Source organism: Haemorhous mexicanus, chromosome 27 (assembly GCF_027477595.1).
Source record: "Haemorhous mexicanus isolate bHaeMex1 chromosome 27, bHaeMex1.pri, whole genome shotgun sequence".
Taxonomy (NCBI): domain Eukaryota; kingdom Metazoa; phylum Chordata; class Aves; order Passeriformes; family Fringillidae; genus Haemorhous; species Haemorhous mexicanus.
Window position 1 is genome coordinate 6639417 of NC_082367.1, and position 18874 is coordinate 6658290.

The following is an 18874-nucleotide window of genomic DNA, read 5'->3' on the forward strand; positions in this document are numbered from 1 at the left end:
GTCCCCGTCCTGCAGCCCCGGGGCTGGGGGCACTGCTCTGCCTGGGTGTCCCTTTTCTTACTGGGGTACCCCGCACCGGGCTGCCCTGTCCCCCTGGGACACCCACACTGGTTCCCAGTCACTGGGGGGACTGGAGTGGCTTGGGGCCACCCACCAATCCCACCCTGTGGGAGAACAGCCAAATCCACAAAGGTGTTTTTGCAACCAGAATCTCCCAGGACAGCCCCGCTGCTGGGGCTGCGGGGTGGCAATGACACAGACACCAGAAATTACAGGAAAATCCTTTATTGGTTTCTGTGCCCCCATTCCAGCTCAGGCTCTGCCTAGTGAGGGGCTGGGGCCAGCAAAGGGTCCCCCACTGCCACCCATGGCCGTGTCCTCTGATCCCTGGGTGCCCTGGGCCCCCGGGCGTCTGGCAAGCACAGGGTGGGGGGCCCAAGGTGGGATTCAGGGCTGGAGGGGCCCCCCAGTCCAGCTGCACCCCCAGAGCAGCCGGGGGGGCCCAGACCCCTGGAGCATCCCCAGGCACCGTGCGGGGGGGGTGGTGGGTGCCTGTCCCACCCTGGGGTCCTGGCTTTGCATAGTCGTGGTGGGGGGGCTGTGCAGGGGTACAGCCCCCCTGGCCGTGGGCAGGGGGACACCAGCAGTGGCCTCTTCACCTGGGGGGGACGGGGACAGCGACCCCCCGGCCTGGAGGGAGCTCAGATCCTGGTGCGTTGGACAGAGAGGAGACGTAGCAGGAAAGGTCCTGGGGGCTTCACCCTGGGGGTCCCAGCCCCTCACAGCCCCCAGGGAGGGGGGCTGGGGGTGTCCCAGTGCCCACCCACACCATGGGGGAGGGTTGGACTGCACTGGAGGAAGGGGGGGTCCCCTGCACCCCCCCAGCCACAGCAACCCCCGGACACAGCACAGACACCACCTGGCAGAGTTTAATGGGGGCAGCCCGAGCTACAAGTGTCACCCCACAGCACACGACACGCAGCCCCCTCCCCAAAACAGCACACAGAAAGAGGGTGGGGGCGAGGGACCCCCCAGAGCACACAGAGGCACAGCAAAAGCACACAGCAGGGCCCTGGCTCCGCTCCTCTGGCGGGCACGGGGGGATCCGGGCATGGTCGGGGGCTCGGCCTGAACGCTGCAGGGAAAAGCACCCGGGAGCCCACGAGGGGAAGAGGGGACCCCCGGCCCCACGAGCCTCGAGGCTGTGGGGAGGCAGTGGGGCAGGGGGTGCCGAGAGTGGGAAGGGGGCTGCTGGGGCCGAACTGGGGCCGAACTGGGGCCGAACTGGGAGCTCTGCGTTCAGGGTGAGGCTGGGGGCACTGGGCACACCTCACTCAGGTGGCAGAAGGGGCTGCATGGGGCTGCCACCCCCGAGGGGCTCCATGCCAGAAAGGGGGAGAGGGGGCACCCCCTTCCTTTCCCTCCCTAACAACCGACAGGAAACAGCAAAACCAGTTGGGAAACACCCGTCATGCAGACCCGGAGGGAGGGCCCCGGCCCCCCCTCTGCCCGGGGAGTGCGAGGCAAGGGTGAAGCTCCGGGGGTGGGGGGACACCCCCTCCCCTCTGCCCGGCACCCAGCACCTACTGGTTGTCCTCTCTGGCAGCGTGGAAGGAAAGAGAGAGGGGGCACAGCCCCACATCAGACACAGCGACCCTGGGATGAGGGGACAGCACCGAGCCCACCTGGCTGCTCCCAGGGACACATCTGGGACCCCACCTGGCTGCTCCCAGGGACACATCTGGGACCCCACCTGGCTGCTCCCAGGGACACATCTGGGATCCCACCTGGCTGCTCCCAGGGACACATCTGGGGCCCTCCTGCCCCCCGGGGGCTCAGAGCCAGGACCCAGACAGACAGACAGACAGAGGAGGCAGGACAGCCGGACAAGGGGACAGGCAGGGGGACGTGAACCCCTCCATCTCCCAAATCATCCCCTGCAGCGTGGGGACAGACTGGCACAAAGAGCCACGGGACACAGCACGGTGGGGACACAGCACGGTGGGGACACAGGACACTGCCCAGGGTGACACAGTCCCGGCTGTAGGATGGGCTTGGCCCGGGTGCCCCTCCCTCCCGGGTCCCGGGGGAGCACGGGAGGGCCCTTACAGCGTTTGGTAGGTGCTGTCCTTGGACTTGATGAACTTGAAGAGGAAGAAGGCCACGGCCTGCACGCACAGCACCAGCACCATGCCCCCGATGAAGCTGGCCGTGTCGAAGCCGGGCGCGTGGAACTCGGGGCTGCCCGTCAGCGGGGCACTGGTGGTGGTGGTCCCTGGTGGCCAGGGAGAACGGGAGCTTTGGGGAGCCATGGCTGCTACTGGCACCCCCGAGTACAGGTGTGAACACCAAAGAGAGGGGATTTGGGGTCCTGAAGTGGCTGCTCAGGGAGGGGTGGCAGCTCCCAGCTTGGGGCTGGGATGTCCCCACCAATCCCTGGCTGCTGGGACGGGCTCAGCCCCTTCCCAGAGCAGCTGGAGCTGCAGGAAAGGAGCCAGCAGCAAGAAGATCCCAGAGGATCAATAATTCAGCAGGCTCCAGGCTCCGGTTTCCCGCTGCGCTCTCCAGTTCCCCCTTACTGGAAGAGGCTCCTGCTCCACTCCCAGCCAGGCTGGAGCTGGCAGCAGTTCCCAGCAAGGCTGGAATCAGGGCTTGTTCCTGGAGGGCTGATGGGTGCCATGAGCCACTGCATTGCCCAGGGCAGAGAGGGGACAGGGACGGGGCTGTGACCTGGGACAGTGGGGACGTCCATTGGCCCAACACCAAGGTCAGCTCCGCTCATCCCTCCCAAAGGGACGTGAGCTAGAGAGGGAAGAGCCTTGCTGGGACAAGTCCCTGGTCCCTGGGGCATCCAAGACCCCCATCCCACTGCCTCCCACTCCTCCCCAGACCCACTCACTTGTGGAGTGTGTCACTGGCTCCTTGCTATGGGATCGTGGAGGCTCTTCTGTGTGGGACTTCAGTGCTAGAGAAGGCAGGGACAGAGGGAAGGGGGTAAAAGGGGTGGCAGGGGACATTGCCACACACCCCTGCCACCTGTCCCTGTCACGGTGGTGGGATTCACCCCCATGGCCCTGGCCCCTGCAGCAGCACCCCTGTCCCGAGGGTCAGAGGGTCTGGGGGGCTCTGGGCTCCGGGGTTACCTCGGCACAGGGCGCTGCTGTTGTAGAGTGCACAGGTCCCCTGCGCTGCTGAGCCTCTCTGCACGCAGCTCCCTGCTCCTGGGGGAAGAGGGAGCAGAGTTTTCCAGGGGTCCCAAGCAGGGCAGCCAGGGCTGTCCAGGCCCAGGGCTGCCCGGGGCACCTGAGGGGTTGGGTGAGGTTTCGTTCCTGGAGTGGGCATCCCCCTGAGGGTCTGGGAGGGGGGCTCAGAGCAGGGCAGAGCCCCGGGCAGGGCCTTTGGGAACAGCTGAGATGGGCCTTGATGGTGAAAGCAGCTGGGACTGGGCACCCAAGGGTGCTGAGAGCCAACATCCCCCGGGCACGGCCCCGGTGCGCTGACAGGGGCTGGGGAGGGCTGCTGAGAGCCCCTCTCTGTGCCCACCCAGCCGAGCCCCTCACCTGGCTCCTCGGGGGTCCCGCAGCCCACCCAGACGCAGCCGGTGCCGTTGTGGGAGTGGCTGCTGCCTGTGCACAGCTCGCAGGACCTCAGCTCGCCACACTCTCCTGCCAAAGCCAGGGAAAGGCCCTGAGGGCAGGGCCAGCACCCACCCCTGCGGCACTGGGGAGGGGGCTGCACCCCCAGCCCCATGGAGGGGCAGTTCTGATGGTGCAGCAGGAGGGATGAAGCCCCATCCCACAGCACCCAACCCGTCCCCACGGGGTGTTGGTAGCATCCAGTGAGGGGACACCCACAGCTGCCAGCACCCCCCCAGCTCACACAGGGCTCCCCCATCACCCCCAAGGCAGGAAACATCCCCGGCATGGGGATCTGGGATCCTTCGGTGGGGCTGGAATGAGATGGAGCAGCAGCACCAGCCTGGTGGGGGTGACCCGGGCAGGGTCCCCCCTCTGCCCGCCCAGGCCATCCCGCGGGACCCCCGTCCCCCTCCCGGTGAGGCGGTGAGTCACCCGGGTGTTTGCGGAGCTGCTCTTCCCCCACTCGCGCTCATCATTAATTTACAGCGCTGGCTGGCGAGGGAGGCTGCGGGAGCCCTGCCCGCACCGCGTCCCGCGTTTCCCTATCCCGGGAAAGAGCCGGGAGCCGCTCCCCACGCTGGGCCTGTTCCAGGCTCTCCAGGCAAACCCTCCGGCAGCGGAGGCTGCTGCGGGCTGGCCTTCTCCGGGGGACGGAGCAGACACAGGGCACCCTGCCGGCAGCGCTCCCCTTTGGAGCCACCACTGCAGCCCCCCCCAGCTTTTAGGGGTTCCCAAAAACCGTGCACGGCTGGTAGAAAAGCCCCTTCCCTTCTTTGCCAGGAAAAGCCAAGGGGGCAACTGGTGGCGCAAGGCAGGCAGCGGAGATGCTGCGGCCCCATTGCCATGGCTACGGGAGGGGGAGGTGGGCACGCCGCTGGCCCCCCCCCCAGCATTTGGAGACCTGCCGGGAGCCAATGGGAAAGTAGGACTTTGTTCGCAAGGGTTTAGGCAGGTTTATAATTTATTTTTATCGCGGCAGGCGCAGGAACAGACGTTCGAGCCCAACGCTGTCAACTCCCGCTCCTGCCGTCAGGTGTGGGGAGGGAGGGGGGCGGCCGAGGGCAGCCCCGCTCCCAGGGGCGCTCCGGGAACACGCGTGGGGCCCCTGGGACAAGTCTGGGTGGAAAGGTCTCCCTGCACGGCCGGGGGATGGGAGAGGGGGAGCTGAAGGAAGCCGGGGGTTTGCATAATTAATGCCCGGAGTTGCAGCACCTCGGGAAGGCGGAGACGGCTCCGCTCCCCTCTCCCCACCACGAGATCCCCACACTTTCTGGGGAGGAGCTTGGACCCTGCTCGTCCCGCTGAGCCCAGCGCACCCCCCTGGCTCTCGGGGGGTCCCAGCCCCCCGAGCACGGCTGGCAGCGGAGCAGGGGTCCCTCTCCCCCAAACCAGGGCCGGGCGACCGAGTTCCGTGGGGGCGAGAGGACCCCTGGGAAAAAACCAACCCCCACAAAAAGTTCAGCTGCCCCGAAGCTGCCAAGGCCCGGGTTCCCTCCCGCGCCCCCCGGCCGTACCTGCGCGGGTGGGAGCGGGTCCGTGCGCGCACAGCAGCGCGCACAGGAGCGCGCAGCGCAGCGCCGCGGGACCCGGCGGGGCCATGGCCCGGCCCGGCTCGGCTCGGCACGGTCCCAGCGGAGGTGTGTCCGCGGATCTCCCGGGAGAGCGTAGCGGAGCAGATGCGCGCCCGCGGGAGGCGGCCCCGGCGGCGGCGGGGGAGGGGGGGCGGCCCCGCCTCGTCCCGCCCCGCCCCGCCCCGGCGGGCCCGGCCCGGGGCTGTGGGGGTCTCTCACGGGGTGCGTCCCCCCCATCACACCCACACACCCTCCGAGCCACCCATCGGCCGTGGGAGAGCCGGGGCTGCACGGACTGCCCGCCTGCACCCCCTGTGCGCACCTGGACACACCTGTACATACCTGTAGGCACCTGGGCACACGTGCACACACCTGTACAGAGGTGAACACACCTGTGCACGCCTGCACACACCTGTACACGAGTGAACACACCTGTGCACGCCTGTACACACTCGTACACGCTGTGCACACTGCACACCTGCACATCCTGCACGCCCTGTACACACCTGCACGCTCCGTGTGCCTGCAGCCGGCCTGTGCCCAGCGCCCCGCACTCCCTGCCCGCTCTGTCCGCGCCCCCTGCCCGGGACACTCCTGCCGGTCCCTGCCCCCTCTCTCCTCGGCGGGGACACATCGCCAGCGAAACGCGTGGGCTTCGAGGAACCGGAGCGGGGGAAGAGTCTGGAGGAGCGCAGCCCTCTCCTTCCTCCTCTCCTCCTCCTCCTCTCCGGGGGGAGAGCTCCCCGCAGCCCTTCTCGCAGCCCCCCCGGCCGGGCATTCCCGCTTCTCCGGGCCGTGAATTACCCAGCCCGCCGTGGGAACGTCCCACGGGGATCCACGGCGGGAGGGGAGGGCGCTGCGCAGCCTCGGCTGTGCGGGGGCAGGACAAGACCCATCCTCGAGCACCGCACACCCCCAGCTCCGGGCCGCCCCCTCCAGCGGAGCCCCCAAACCTGCGCATTGCGGGGAGAGGGCCGAGTCAGCCCCGCTCCCCCCGCTCCCGCAGCTCGGCGGTGAGCCGGGCTCGGGGGTCCCTCGGGGGCTCGGGGGTCCCTCGGGGGCCGCGGGCGGGCGGGGGCCGGCCCGGTGTGGGGGGGGGCTGTTTTTTATGAATGAGCTGCGATTACTATGCGGCGCGCGCGCTCCCGCGCTGCCCGCGCGGGCGCTGATTGGCTCCGGCGCGCCATTGACGTCACGGCGGGGCCGGGGGCCGTGAGTCACCCCGAGCCGGGCCCCCCCGGCCCCCCGGTCACTATAACTCGGCGGCGCCCATGGCAGCCGGGCAGCCCCGCGCAGCCCGGGCCCCGCGTCCCGGCAGGTGAGTGCCCGGCACCGGGGGCACCGGCGGGGGGGAGCCCGCTCGGGCGGAGCGCCGCGCTGCGGGGAGGGTGGCGAGGGGCGGCCGTGCCCCCCGACCCAAAGCCCGTCCAGGGGCTGCGCTGCCCGCCCGGGGAGGGGTAGACCCCCAGGGTAAGAAGGGATGCCATGGTGGGGGCAGGAGGGTGTCTGCTCCCGTGGGGTGCTGACCGGGGGGGCAGGGTCACCCCCTTTACCTGCTGCTGGGGATTCCCTCACTTTGGCCCCGAACTCCTCGCCGGGGAGGGTGTTTTCCACTGCCATCCTGCTCCCCTGGATTTACCCGTCAAAATCATGCAGTGCCCAGCCCCCAGCAGCTAAGGCAGGCAGGTGCAGGGGTGGGGTGTGTGCGTGTGTGTTCCCTTCCCTTTATTCACCTATTTATTTTAAAACTAAACCATCTCGTCCAGAAAAATCCCCTCGGAGCAAACAGCGAGCACACCCTCAACCTCCACTGCTCTGCCCACCCTCCTGAGGACGACTTTTGGGGGCAAGCAGTGCTGTCCTGTCTGGGTGGCCCAGGGGCAGCTCGTGGACAGCAGCTGCTGAGGGGCTGCTCTTGCAGGTCACCCTCTGCCACCATGATGGAGAAAGGGCCCCCCAACTCCAGCGAAGGCCAGCAAGGCTGGTTCTCAGCCAGGAATGGCAGTGGCAGCTCCTTGGATCTGGAGTCTGTGGTGCAACCCCTCGCCTTGAACCCGTGGGACGTTGCCCTCTGCATCTCGGGGACCATCATCTCCTGTGAGAACGCCGTGGTGGTGGTGGTCATCTTCTACACCCCGGCTTTCCGCGCCCCCATGTTCCTCCTGATGGGCAGCTTGGCCACCGCCGACCTCCTGGCGGGTTTGGGGCTGATCCTGCACTTTGCCTTTGTGTACTTCATCCCGTCGGGGGCGGTCAGCCTGCTCACCGTGGGGCTCCTGGTCACCTCCTTCACGGCCAGCGTCTGCAGCCTGCTGGCCATCACCATCGACCGCTACCTGTCCCTCTACAATGCCCTGACCTACTACTCGGAGAGGACGGTCACCAGGACTTACATCATGCTGATCCTCACCTGGGGAGCCTCCGTCTGCTACGGGCTGCTGCCCGTCCTGGGCTGGAACTGCCTGCAGGAGCCCTCCGCCTGCAGCGTGGTCCGACCGCTGACCAAGAGCCACCTCGTCCTCCTCTGCGCCTCCTTGCTGGCGGTGCTTGCTGCCATGCTCCAGCTGTACGTGCAGATCTGTAGGATCGTGTGCCGGCACGCCCACCAGATTGCCGTCCAGAGGCACTTCTTGGCCAGCTCCCACCACGCCACCACGCGCAAGGGCATCGCCACCCCGGCCGTCATCCTGGGCACGCTGGCGTCCTGCTGGCTGCCCTTCGCTGTCTACGGGCTGCTGGGGGACTGCAGCTCCCCGGCCCTCTACACCTACGCCACCCTGCTCCCCGCCACCTACAACTCCATGCTGAACCCCGTCCTCTACGCCTTCAGGAACCAGGAGATCCAGAAGGTGCTGTGGGCCGTGTGCTGCGGCTGCTTCTCCCCCACGCTGCCCTTCCGCTCCCGCTCCCCCAGTGACGTCTGATCCCCCCATCTTTCACTCACCATTGCAGTCGGGGATTTGCTTTCATTCCCCCTTTCACTCCCAGAGGCACGTGGCAGGAGCTCTTGGAAACAAGCAGCTCTTCCCAGCCTCGTCCTTTTTGGGCACAACCCCTTCTTTTCCTCTATTTTTCCACTTTTTGAATAGAGAGAAAGACGTATTTTTTATCCATAATATAATCTATATTTATGTGTGAGAGAGAGGGGGCTGATCCTCATATTTTCTTTAAAACTATTTATGATGCTTTATTTTTTTAAGGGTGGGGAAACGCCAGGAACGTTCACCCCCTCTTGTTTTTTTTACAACCTTGTTATTTACCTCAGATAGTCAAAATATATTTTATACATTTGGGGAAGGGGAGGAGAGACTCGTTGCTGGAGGAGGAGGGACTCAACCCCCTCCCCCCCTTCTCCCAGCAGTCCATTTATTTATTTATTGGTATTTGAATTATTATTTAATTTGATTTCCATGCCTCCGTCCCGGCACCCGGTGCTGGGCCCTGCTGCCCTCTAGTGCTCGCTGCCTTCAGGAGGGGGCTGCCGAGGCTCTGCACCCCCAAAACCGCAATTTTGGGGTCCTCTGTGTGCTGCCACCCCCCCTCACGGCACCCAGGGCTCCCCCTGCCAAAGCCTTTCTTTGCACTGGGATTGGAGTTGCACATTTCTGGGGAGATGGATGTGAAGGGCCCCTCGCGAAGGGGACCCCTGGGATGGGGACCCCTGGGGTGGGGACCCCTCTGGGTGGGGACCCCTGGGATGGGGACCCCTGGGATGGGGACCCCTGGGTTGGGGACCCCTCTGGGTGGGGACCCCTGGGATGGGGACCCCTGGGATGGGGACCTCTCGGTGGGTCGGGGGGGGGCTGCTTCTTGTTTACAGTTCTGGTAGGGGAATAAATTAATTTGTGGTACGAGGTGCGGCTGTTTGATGCTGGGGAGGGGGTGGGACGGTGTTTGCCGAGGGGCAGAGAAGGGGGAGGTTCCCGAGTGCCATCAGGGCCACCCCCCTGCTCCGTGTCCCTGCTCCCGGATAAGAGATGCCGAGTGACAGCGCTTCCCGCACCCATCACATCCTGTTAGCAGGAGCTGGCCCGGGGGAGCAGCACGGAGGCCCCGACCATCCTCATCCTCACAGCCCCAGCAGGCACAGGGGCTGCATCCAGCTCTGCTGGTGACATCTGACATGTCCCCCCACCCAGGGCTGGCAGGGACTCATTCCCACCGTGGGCTCCATCCAAGGGGGTGCAACCTGGGCCCTCCATCCAGCAGGAACGGCATCTCTGCCCCCATCTCTGCCCCCCGTCCCTCTCCTGGTGCAGGGGGCACGGGGGGACCGTGCCCAGCACCCCCTCACCGAGGTTCCCAAAGTCACTGCTCACACAGGATCTGAACGCCCACCCCTGCTGCCCCAGCTGCCTGCTGGTGGCAGGGAAGGCGGGTTAATGATGGCAGCGCTAATTAGGGCAGCTCAGCCCCTCCGGTAGCAGCCCGAGTGCCCCCAGAGCCCCCCGGGCGGGGGCAGCAGGCTCTCCCAGGAATTTGTGCATCTCAGACAGGCCGGGACGGGGCAGAGCCCGGGGCCGGGAGCAGCCGGGCCGCCGAGGGATGTCTGCAGCCCCAGGCTCTGCTTCACCCTGGGCTGGGGTCCTGCTGGCAGCCCCCAGGGCTGCGGCTGTTTATTGCAAAGGAAGTGCAGATTTCCCTCGCTGAGCTCCGACAGGGGCTGTGCCAGCAAGTGATGAGGGGAGATGGGGCTGGGAGGGCTGAAGGACCCCAGATTGTCCCCGGCTCTCCCAGGGCTGGGCTCAGCGCTGGGGATGGGGAATTTCGGGCTCCCCCTGGCCCAGTGAGGTTAAGCCAGAGGCTGGAGGTGTTCATTCTACCCCAGGGCTAGGCTGAGATCCCTCAGGAGATAAATCCCAAGCCTACCTCCCCCAGCAGTGAAAAATCCCGTAATTCCCAGCTCTGCTGTGTTCAGGGGCAGTTTTTACCTGGTGATTCTATGTCAACATCACATTGCAGCTGAAACTGCTTTTCTCTCCCTTGTGCCTCCCCTGCTGATGTCTTCAGGGGGAGCTTCTCCACGGTGTGCAAGCCCATCCAGTTCCTCGCACTCCCTGGGGTCCCTGTCACTTCCCCTGGGGACAGGGTGATACACCAGAGTGTGCAAGGCACAAAGGCAGCGCCATTCAGGTGTGCTGGAACCCCTCCTGAGGCTCCCACCCACCACAGCCAGCGGTGGGGGGGCACAGGGCTGCAGCCCCCCGTTCCCAGCTCCTGGCAGGGCTGTGCTGCTGTGCTGAGCTTCCCAGGCTGCTCGGGGCAGGCAGAGGGCTCAGGAGCTGTGGGGACCCACAGTGACAACGTGGCATCAAAAGCCACCACAGCTCAGGCCAAGGCATTTCCCCAGCACCAGAAATTCGGGAGCTGAGGGAGCTGAGCCCTCACTGAATCCTTGTCACCTCCAGCCCAACAATGTCACCCTCAGCCCATCCCCTGCTGCCAGCACGGGGCCATTGCCCAGCTCCGTGTGCCCCCTTCCCGGGTGGGAGAGGCACCTTTGGCTCCTGCCTGTGCCCGCTCCCTGCTGCCAGGAGGGATGGGGGAAGCCCCTGGGCTGGAGGAAGCCCCAGCCCTGCTGGTCACTCTCCAGCCAGCCCAGAGCCACTCCCAGCTGCTCCAGGCCTTTGGGGGATGATGGAGCAGGCAGGGAGACCCAGCAGGGCCCAGCCTGCTCCTTTTTGGGTGGAGAAAGAGGCAGGAAGTGAAGCTATAAAAGAGTCAAATCCATCCAAGAAGGTGCCAGAGTGCTAAGCAGCCACCCCCATGCCAGGGATGTGCAGGAGAGGCTCGGGGGGGACCAACAGCCCAACTTTGGGGTTAAAATATGAGCTAAGAGAGGTGGGCATGGCCTCACCCCAGCTGTGCTCACACATCTGGCAGGGCCAGCCCTTCCCAGGCTCCCAGCAGATGCTGCAGGCACAGGCAGCTCCTGCCTCCAAGGCCTGCCTGTGCTGCAGGGCAGGCAGGGGTGCGGGTTGGGGTTCACTCCCCCTCTCTGCTGTGAGCAGCCCTGGTCCTGCTGGCAGCAGTGGGGGCCAGATCTGGCTCCAAGCACTTGCCCTTGGCCACCGTGCAGGTGAGAGAGCTGGCAGCACCCACAACAGAGCTTGTCCCAAACCACCCTGCTCCAGCCCTGGTGCCAAAACCATCAGGGTTTTGCCAGATGGGAGGAGGGAAGGAGGTTGCTGCTACTGCAAAACCTCCCCCTGGCACCCTGAACCCCAAGTGCCCTGCCTGGGGTGCAGCTGAGAGCTGCCCTTCCCCACACCCCATCCCAGGGCTGGGTCTGTGCTCTCGGTGCCTTACTGAGTGCCCATGATGGGACCTCGAGACCTGAGGTGCCTCCTCCTGCACCACCCTGGGACCACCGGGCCATGGGGCTCCAGTTATGGGCCTGGGTTACATTTAAATGAAAAACCTCAGCCCTAGCTTGGGGGATTTTGTTTCCTTGGAAGCAGCAGCAGGCAGGAAATGAAGAAAACACGGCCCTGCTGTAAGTGTTTTACCAAATGCCAGAGGCAGCGGGAGGCATTTCCCAGCACAGCCCGGCCTCGAGCATCATCCCCGGCCACCACCACAGCCATGGCTCTGGAGGCATCCGTGGTGCTTCCCAGGGAGGGAAGTCTGTCTGAAAGGGCTGTGCTTGGTGGGAAACAGCAGAGCTCCAGGAGAGGGGCTCAGCAGCCTCCCATTTTATCTGCTGCCCCATGCGACGCAGAAGGCGGCCCCGTGCCACGAGCCCACGGCTGTGCAGGGACCCGGGGCCAGCAGGACCCTCTGCTCTCCACAGGAGGCTCCCAAGGGACCAGGCTTCCATGCTGGCTCAGGGCTGGGGCTTTGTCTAGCTGGATGGAGAGAGTAATTCAGCCCTGGCCACCTCCCCAGCTCCTGCCTTAAGCCCTGGCCATGCCGGCGCTGGCCTTTGCAGAGCGGCTGAGCCCGGCGCAGAGCTGCTGCCCTGCCAGACTGCAGAAACTTGAGCTCCAAATAACATAATTCCTCTGGCACCCTGTGGTTATTTGTGAGCTGCTGTGAGCAGATGGAAGAGTTACAGATAAAGCCATCCGCAGCACGGGAGCCGATTGCCTTCCCCACACAACCGCGTAGGCAACGGCAAAGGCAGGGAGGAGGAGAGAAAAACCCACCAGGCAGCAGGAGCGCCAGAGAGGAGTCAGCCATTTCTGAGGGGCTGAGCTGCCATCTCAGCACACCTACGGGCGAGGAACGGGGACTTTCTGCTGGCACCGGGCCCTGCCGGGATGCTGGGAGAGGGCAGTGCTCTCCCAGCACCCATGGCTGCCTGGGCAGGGCCGGCAGCGCGAGTCGGGGGTGACATTGGCACGGCGGAGCTGCCACACGCTGGGAGAGCAGGCTGCAAACGCTGATCCGAGCTGGCAGCGCCTGCACTCGCCTCGCTCCCAGAGGGGGAATTAAGGGAGAGAAGCTGACGTCAGTGGTGGAAAGGACACACAGCCCACTCGTCCAAGGCAGCCGGCAGCATCTTCTGGGTGTTGCTAACACCACCTTGAAGGAGAAAATTAAATAGGTCTTTGGAGACGGGGGCTCCTGTGAAGCCGCAGCCTGGCCAGCTGTGATCCTGTGCCGAGTCATGTGGAAGAGACAGACGGGCACGGAGAGGGATCAAAGGCCGGGGCCAAGGTGGGTGTGCCAAGGCTGCGGAGCTGTGGAGACGCTGCCCCAGCTGCGGCAGCAGAGCGCTGCTCTCGGGCAGGGCTGGGGCTCACACAATCAATCACTGCCGGCCTTCTCCCTGCTCACAGCTAAACCTCAGCTCCAGGAGCTCCCCCGCTCCGGGGAGGGTAGAAGGATAGGGCTCTGTGGGTTACCCAGGAAGGCAGATCTGGAGCTAAGATCTCCCTGTTGTTTAAGGGGTTAAACCAGCACAAAACTCACCAACACCCACCAAACTCTGACTACGACTTCCGAGGGCTGTCGCTCCAAAAACACAAAGCTAGGTGTTGTCCTGCACCCCAGAAAAGCAAAGGCACCACCTGGCCCCAGCCACGCCCAGCCAAAGGCAGCCAGGAGCTCAGTTGCTCCTCCCCGGCTCCAGCTGGAGCCAAGGGCTGGGACACACAGCTCGAGGGAGTGTGGAAGCCCCAGAGCTCCCTCCTTCCCCTGCCCTCTGCGCCCCTGCACGACTAAAGGCCTTGCTTGTTCAGGAGCTGGCAAGGCCAATTAATCTAATGAGGTTTTTCAGCCAGGGACCATTGTCAGCCAAGAAAGGCACAGCGCTGCGGAGCGAGGCACCGGAGTCTCCTAAAGCCAAGGGAATTTGGCAGAGCAAAGCCCGCGGTAAAAGCAGGGACGAGGAGCAGCAGGGACAGAGCCTTTTGTTGCTTTTCACCAAGCAGCAAGAGAACAGAGCCCCACGGAGCGAGGCCAGACGAGGCACCTGAGCTCGGGGCCAGCAGCCACCACTGCCAGGCACATTCACTGCACGGGGGAGCTGGAGCTGTGAAATGGAGGCAAAAAGCTGCTGCAGCCCCTTCCCAGCCCAGCTGCAGCAACTCTGCTCTGCAAGATGGAGCCTGGGTTCATTTCCTACGGCAGGGAGGGCTGGAGGGAGGCTGGAGGCTGCTCCTGGCTGGGGCTTCCTTGACGCTGTGACCTCAAATTCCCACTGGTAATAGCCCTCAGCCCACCTCGGCATGGAAAAGGTGTCTGTGCCAATGGTGCCTGCCTGGGCAGGGGGCAGCCAGCACCTCCAGGGACACTGGGCTTCCCAAGGGACGCCCTGGTGGCCACACTGAGGGCACAAGGACAGGCACGGCTGGCTCAGGTGGCCCAGCACCTCCCAGGAATGAGCTGGGTTTGCCCCGAGCAGCCGTGGCTGCCCCATCCCTGGAGTGGCCAAGGCCAGGCTGGACGGGGCTTGGAGCAGCCTGGGACAGTGGAAGGTGTCCGGGCCCATGGAATGAGATGAGCTTTCAGGTCCCCTCCAGCCCAAACCCTTCCGTGACTCCAGGTCACACACAAAGCCACAGCAGCCCCTGTGCCAGGCCCAGGTCACACCCCCACAGTAACACACACAGGCGCCGAGTGGATAGAAAGATTTTATCAAGTTTTAAAAAAGAATCAAAAAAATTATTACTTTTTTTTTATACACGTACATTACAAAATATTTGCAGTTGGGATCTTCATCCAGGGGTTACTGAGCTGATTATTAAAAACAACAAAACAAAGCAGCAGGAAATCTGGCTTATACAGCAACCGACAGGGAAAAGCACAGACATTACATGGGAATACAGAAGGCAGAGTCTGCACGGAGATGTGCAAGGATGGACCAGGAGTGGGCTCTGACCCCCCACACCCACTGCCTCCCTGCAGAGTCCGGCCATCAGTGTTTGTTTTGCAGGGGTAAAAAGAAAAACCTGACAAATCTACAGTATTTTGCTCACACGTTTGGGGTTTTTCGTCCTTTTTTCCTCTTTCTAAGCAGAGTTTCGCTGCTGAAACTCCTTTGGTTTGAAGTGAGGAACCCCCTGCACCCTGAGAGTATCCAGCAAACGTCGCCCTTCCGACCCCCAGCCTGGCTGGGTCCGTGCAGGGCCCTTCCCATCCCTCCTCTCCCACCCTACCTCCTGCTCAGCAATAAACCCCTAAGATATAAGTGGAATAATTACTCTTATAAATATATTTATATTGTGTAGGAAAATAAGGCACTTCAGGAGGGGTTACAGCTTGTCTAATTCTATGACATTCTAATCAGGAAGAAAAATGGGTTAGTTTCTGAAGTGAATTAAAATGAATGTTAATACAGTAATAAAAACATCGGATCCACTTCCACTTCAAGGCTTTGTTTAAAAAGGAAGAGAAGAAAGCACCCCCGAAATCCAACAGCAGTGAAACCTGACCTGGGGCAGCTGCATCTGCCCTGCCAGGCAGCTCCGTCCCAGAGCCCCTCCAGGGCAGGGACTTCCAAAAGAAACACGTTAAATAAGTTCACCTTCTGAAAAAAAAATATAAAATCCAATCTACCCTTTCCCTGAAATGACACTCTGCACTATTCCTCAGCCATCTGGGACCTCCGGGAGCCCCTCGGCCGGCTCTGATAAGGAGAGGAGAAGCAGTGAAGGTCACCGGCGGCGGCTCCGGGCTGAGCCCGGGGAGCCGGGACCAGGCTTCCCCGGCGAGGGGAGGGGGCGGCGGGGGAGAGGCTGCCGGGAGCAGCAGCCAAGCACTGCGGGCGAGGACACCGGGAGAATGTTTAACCAGGCAAGGGGAGGGAGAGCAAGGGAAAGGAAGGGAAAGGAAGGCGGCCGTGCCTGCCCGGACTCGCAGCCCCCAGCCAGCGGCTCCCAGGATGGGCGAAACGGCTGCGAGGGGGGAGCTCAGACCGTGCCCGGGGCTTCGGGAAATGCCTGAGGTTCACCCAGCCCCACGAAAGGGGAGGAAGGAGTAAGAGCCCCAAGACGAGGGCAAAGGTGGCAGGGCAGCCCTGCACTTCCAGCACAGCTGCTCTGTCTTGCAAAGGTTGGTTTTGGCACCTCTCCTCTCCCCTGCTGCTTTCAAAAACATTAAGCTCACTTGGTGGCCCAGAGCTCTGCGATTTTGCAAGGATACTCAGAGATGGTCCCTCTCTGGAGCAGCTGTTTCTCAGGGATCCCCACACAGGCTAAGGCAATCAAAGATTTAGGAAAAAAAAATAGGCAGGAATCAAAGGAGATTTAAAAACCACTCCAACAACCAACCTCCCCTACCTGTCCACAACCCCTCTGTTTAGGACCCTGCAGTTTTGATGCCTGCCCTGGGATGGGATTTGGGAGCAGAGGGTGTTTCCAGCAGGCTTGCAGGGACAAGGCAGAGTCCCTCCCGCTGCCTGGAGGCCGGAGGAGCCACCTCCACCCGTGCCCACACAGCAGCATCCTTGTGCAATAGGCAGTGTGAGGGACGTGTCCCAGGGCCCCAGGCACGGCCCTGCTGACACACCATCCATGGGGGCTCAGGGAATATGGCACTCCTGGTATTTCAGGCGACAGGAAGACTCGCTCCCCTTTCCCAACAAGGGCTAAGTCTAGTTAATGCAATCTCAAATTGAGCCAGGTTTGGCATTTGCAGGCTCCCTGCCTCCCTGTGTGATGCTGCTGTCAGCCCAGGTTAGCTCAGGACCCGTTTTTCCTGGGAACTTGTCTCAGAGCAGCCAGAGGAGGATGCTCTCAGAAAGAGCAGCAGAACGAGGCAGTGCCTCTCATCCCCCCACCCAGCTTGCAGCAACCATCCCTTTGCATTTCCAAGTCTCTCCACTGCACTGCACTCCAGGGGTTTGCTCCCTCTTCCAGAACCTGGCACTAGTGCTGCTCAGGTGTTCCAGCCCATCGGGATGCCTGGCTGCCCACCCCCCTGCACCCTGCCTGCAGACAAACCCGATGGTGCTGCCATCCAGGGAACCTCTGGGGCCTCACTGGGTCCCAGCCTGATCCGCACCCCTGAGCCCATCCTCCAGGCCATCTCACACACACACACACAGGGAACCAGTAAGAACTCGATGGCACAAGCTGAAGCCATCAATCAGCTCCCAAGCAGGATTTCCAGCCAGCCTCAGGCAGAGCCCAGCGTTCCAGGTATCAGCAACATCATTAAAGGAGGCAAGGCAGGGAAGAGAGACAGGCACAGGCTGGTGAAATACCTTAGGAAAGGCAAAAAGATGGGAGAGTTGGTCTTAGTGGGACACATATCCCACAACAGCTGGACCCATAACCTCAAAAAGGCTTTGGAATTGCTTTTTGCATGACCCTTACTGAGTCATGTCCAAATTAAAATACACATCAGGGGTATCTGGGTTATATTCTATGTAAGGTAACATAAAACAGCAATAAAACCGAGGTCAGCTAGTTCAAATTCCCCATTTTCCCCTGCCAGTACTGGATCTATAGTGAGCAGCCTGGGAATTAATTCACGGGGTTAGTGAGGAGAAAAACCGTTCTCTTAAAATTAACTAATGAATTATAATAACAAAATTAGGGTAGGTTAGGTCTGATGTAACTGATGGGCAACTCAGTTCACACACACATGATGTTTTTAGGCACACAAACTCCCCTCCCTAGGGGGAAGGGAGAAGAAGCAAAGGCAATACCAGCATTTAAGTCCCTGTGTTAAAAGTACGATCACCCCGCTAAAAAAAGCACCTCTCAAACTGCCCTGGCAGGCCAAAGACCACCACAGTGCCTGCCTGAGCACCACAGTGCTCAGAGAACCCCTCCCCACCCCATCTCCCTGTCTTAGGCACTGGATTTGGAATTTTAAAACACAATCTCAGCATGAATTGGAGCAAATCAGCCCGGCGAGGTCTGGCCACGGCTCAGAGCTGACCACAGATGTGCCTCAGTGGGGCAGTGGCTCTGCTTTCCCAAGAGTGGGAAGCTGAACAAGCACCCTGCCCTGGTTTTACATCCCTCTGTGCAAGTCTCCTCTTGGCAAAGCAGTCCAGGAGATTTGAGGAAGGTAAAGGCAGCTTCTGAAATAAAAAATGTCTCTCCTTACACCGCACCCAAGGCACTCAGCACCCTCGGAACTGGGAAACGCACCCCACACAGGGTGATCTGGAATTAATACTCAGGGGCCAGGGGGGAAAGAATTGTGCACTATTGCCAAAAACCTGATTATGTGACAGTGGGATGCAGCAGAGAACTGACATTTAAAGCCCATTTTCTTGCAGCACTACCAGTATTCACTGGCAAGGAAGAGCCATCAGATCAACCGTCTGCTGTTGCAGAGAAAACCAGCTGAAAATGTCCTTCATCCAAAAGGCCACATGGCCACAACAGGATCATCCATCTTTACTTTAAAAATCCCTCAGGATGGAGGGTTTATATGTGCTCTGCCTGGTGGCATCAAAAATCTGGAGGTTTAGCTCTCTTTTAAATAAGCAACCGTTACACCCCCTCCAGCTAAATCCCAGCGCCGCATCCTCGGTGTCCGTGAGGAGAGCTTTTGGGAAGGCAGAGCACGGAGTCCTGCCAGAGCTGCAGGGGGAGGGACAGGGGAGACATGCTGCTGGTTGTCTGAAAACCCTTGGCACATCTTTGGTTACAGGATGAGAAGGATGTGGTGCGAGGTTTGGCCACCTGATCCGGTAAGAAGCGAGCCAGGCAGAGGAGGGGAGGAGGGGTGGGAGCGCGGCTAATCCGACCACTCGTCCTCGTCGAACTCGGAGGAGTCGTCCTCGGAGTCGCTGTACTCCACCGCGATGCGGCGCGACAGGATGGTGGCCACGTCGTTGCCCACCACATCCCGCTTCTCCTGCTCCCGCTGCTCCTCCACCTTGCGCAGCTGGAAGCCTGGCGGGGACAAGGGAACGGAGGGGATCATGCCAAGCTCCTGGTCCCACTGAAACCCCCCTCTGTCACAGTGCTCTGAGCGAGGCAGGCTGGGTGTGTCGGGGTAACGCTGATGGTGAAGGCCAGGATGGGCTGGGTGGGGAGGTGGAATGGGGAGCAAATCCCTTCTGTGCCCCGACACAGGGTAACCCCAGGGCTGTACCTTCCCCAACAAACCTGGGTCACGCCAATTCCAGCACTGCCATCTCCAGAAGCGCTGGGGGAAGCATAAAACCCAGCAAGGCGCTGATGAAGGTGGCAGACAAGGAGGGAGCACAAGGGACAAGCCCTGAGCAGCAAGGCAGTCACACCTCTCCCAGGA

General features: G+C 62.3%; 3 protein-coding genes across 5 annotated transcripts in view; 1 reads left to right on the forward strand and 2 right to left on the reverse strand.

The window, feature by feature from the left end:
* Positions 1-269: 269 nt before the first annotated feature.
* CD164L2 (CD164 molecule like 2) lies at positions 270-5307 on the reverse strand. The gene is made up of 6 exons (XM_059868625.1): positions 5153-5307; positions 3561-3665; positions 3144-3221; positions 2900-2965; positions 2110-2275; positions 270-708 (listed from the first exon to the last, which is right to left on the reverse strand). The coding sequence occupies exons 1-6, from the start codon at positions 5235-5237 to the stop codon at positions 702-704; spliced, it is 507 nt and encodes a 168-aa protein (XP_059724608.1). The 5' UTR covers positions 5238-5307; the 3' UTR covers positions 270-701.
* A 1414-nt stretch (positions 5308-6721) lies between these two features.
* Positions 6722-8302, forward strand: GPR3 (G protein-coupled receptor 3). Its single transcript, XM_059868623.1, has one exon. The coding sequence runs from the start codon at positions 7147-7149 to the stop codon at positions 8131-8133; it is 987 nt and encodes a 328-aa protein (XP_059724606.1). The 5' UTR covers positions 6722-7146; the 3' UTR covers positions 8134-8302.
* Positions 8303-14276: 5974 nt separating this feature from the next.
* Positions 14277-18874, reverse strand: part of WASF2 (WASP family member 2) — a 31984-nt gene continuing 27386 nt past the window's right edge. For all 3 annotated transcript variants that reach the window (XM_059868621.1, XM_059868622.1, XM_059868619.1), the window contains exon 9: positions 14277-18513. In XM_059868621.1, coding sequence (XP_059724604.1) covers positions 18356-18513 — 158 coding nt within the window. In that variant the 3' untranslated portion in view covers positions 14277-18355. The remainder of the gene's footprint in view (positions 18514-18874) is intronic.

Bases quoted from the DNA above. Each gene is read 5' to 3' on its own strand.
- GPR3 (XM_059868623.1), top strand. From the start codon at position 7,147: ATGATGGAGAAAGGGCCCCCCAACTCCAGCGAAGGCCAGCAAGGCTGG.
- CD164L2 (XM_059868625.1), bottom strand. From the start codon at position 5,237: ATGGCCCCGCCGGGTCCCGCGGCGCTGCGCTGCGCGCTCCTGTGCGCG. The intron at 3,666-5,152 runs GTACGGCCGGGG...TGGCTTTGGCAG, and splicing joins ACCCGCTCCCACCCGCGCAG to GAGAGTGTGGCGAGCTGAGG. The intron at 2,276-2,899 runs GTGAGTGGGTCT...CCTGGCCACCAG, and splicing joins GCCAGTGACACACTCCACAA to GGACCACCACCACCAGTGCC.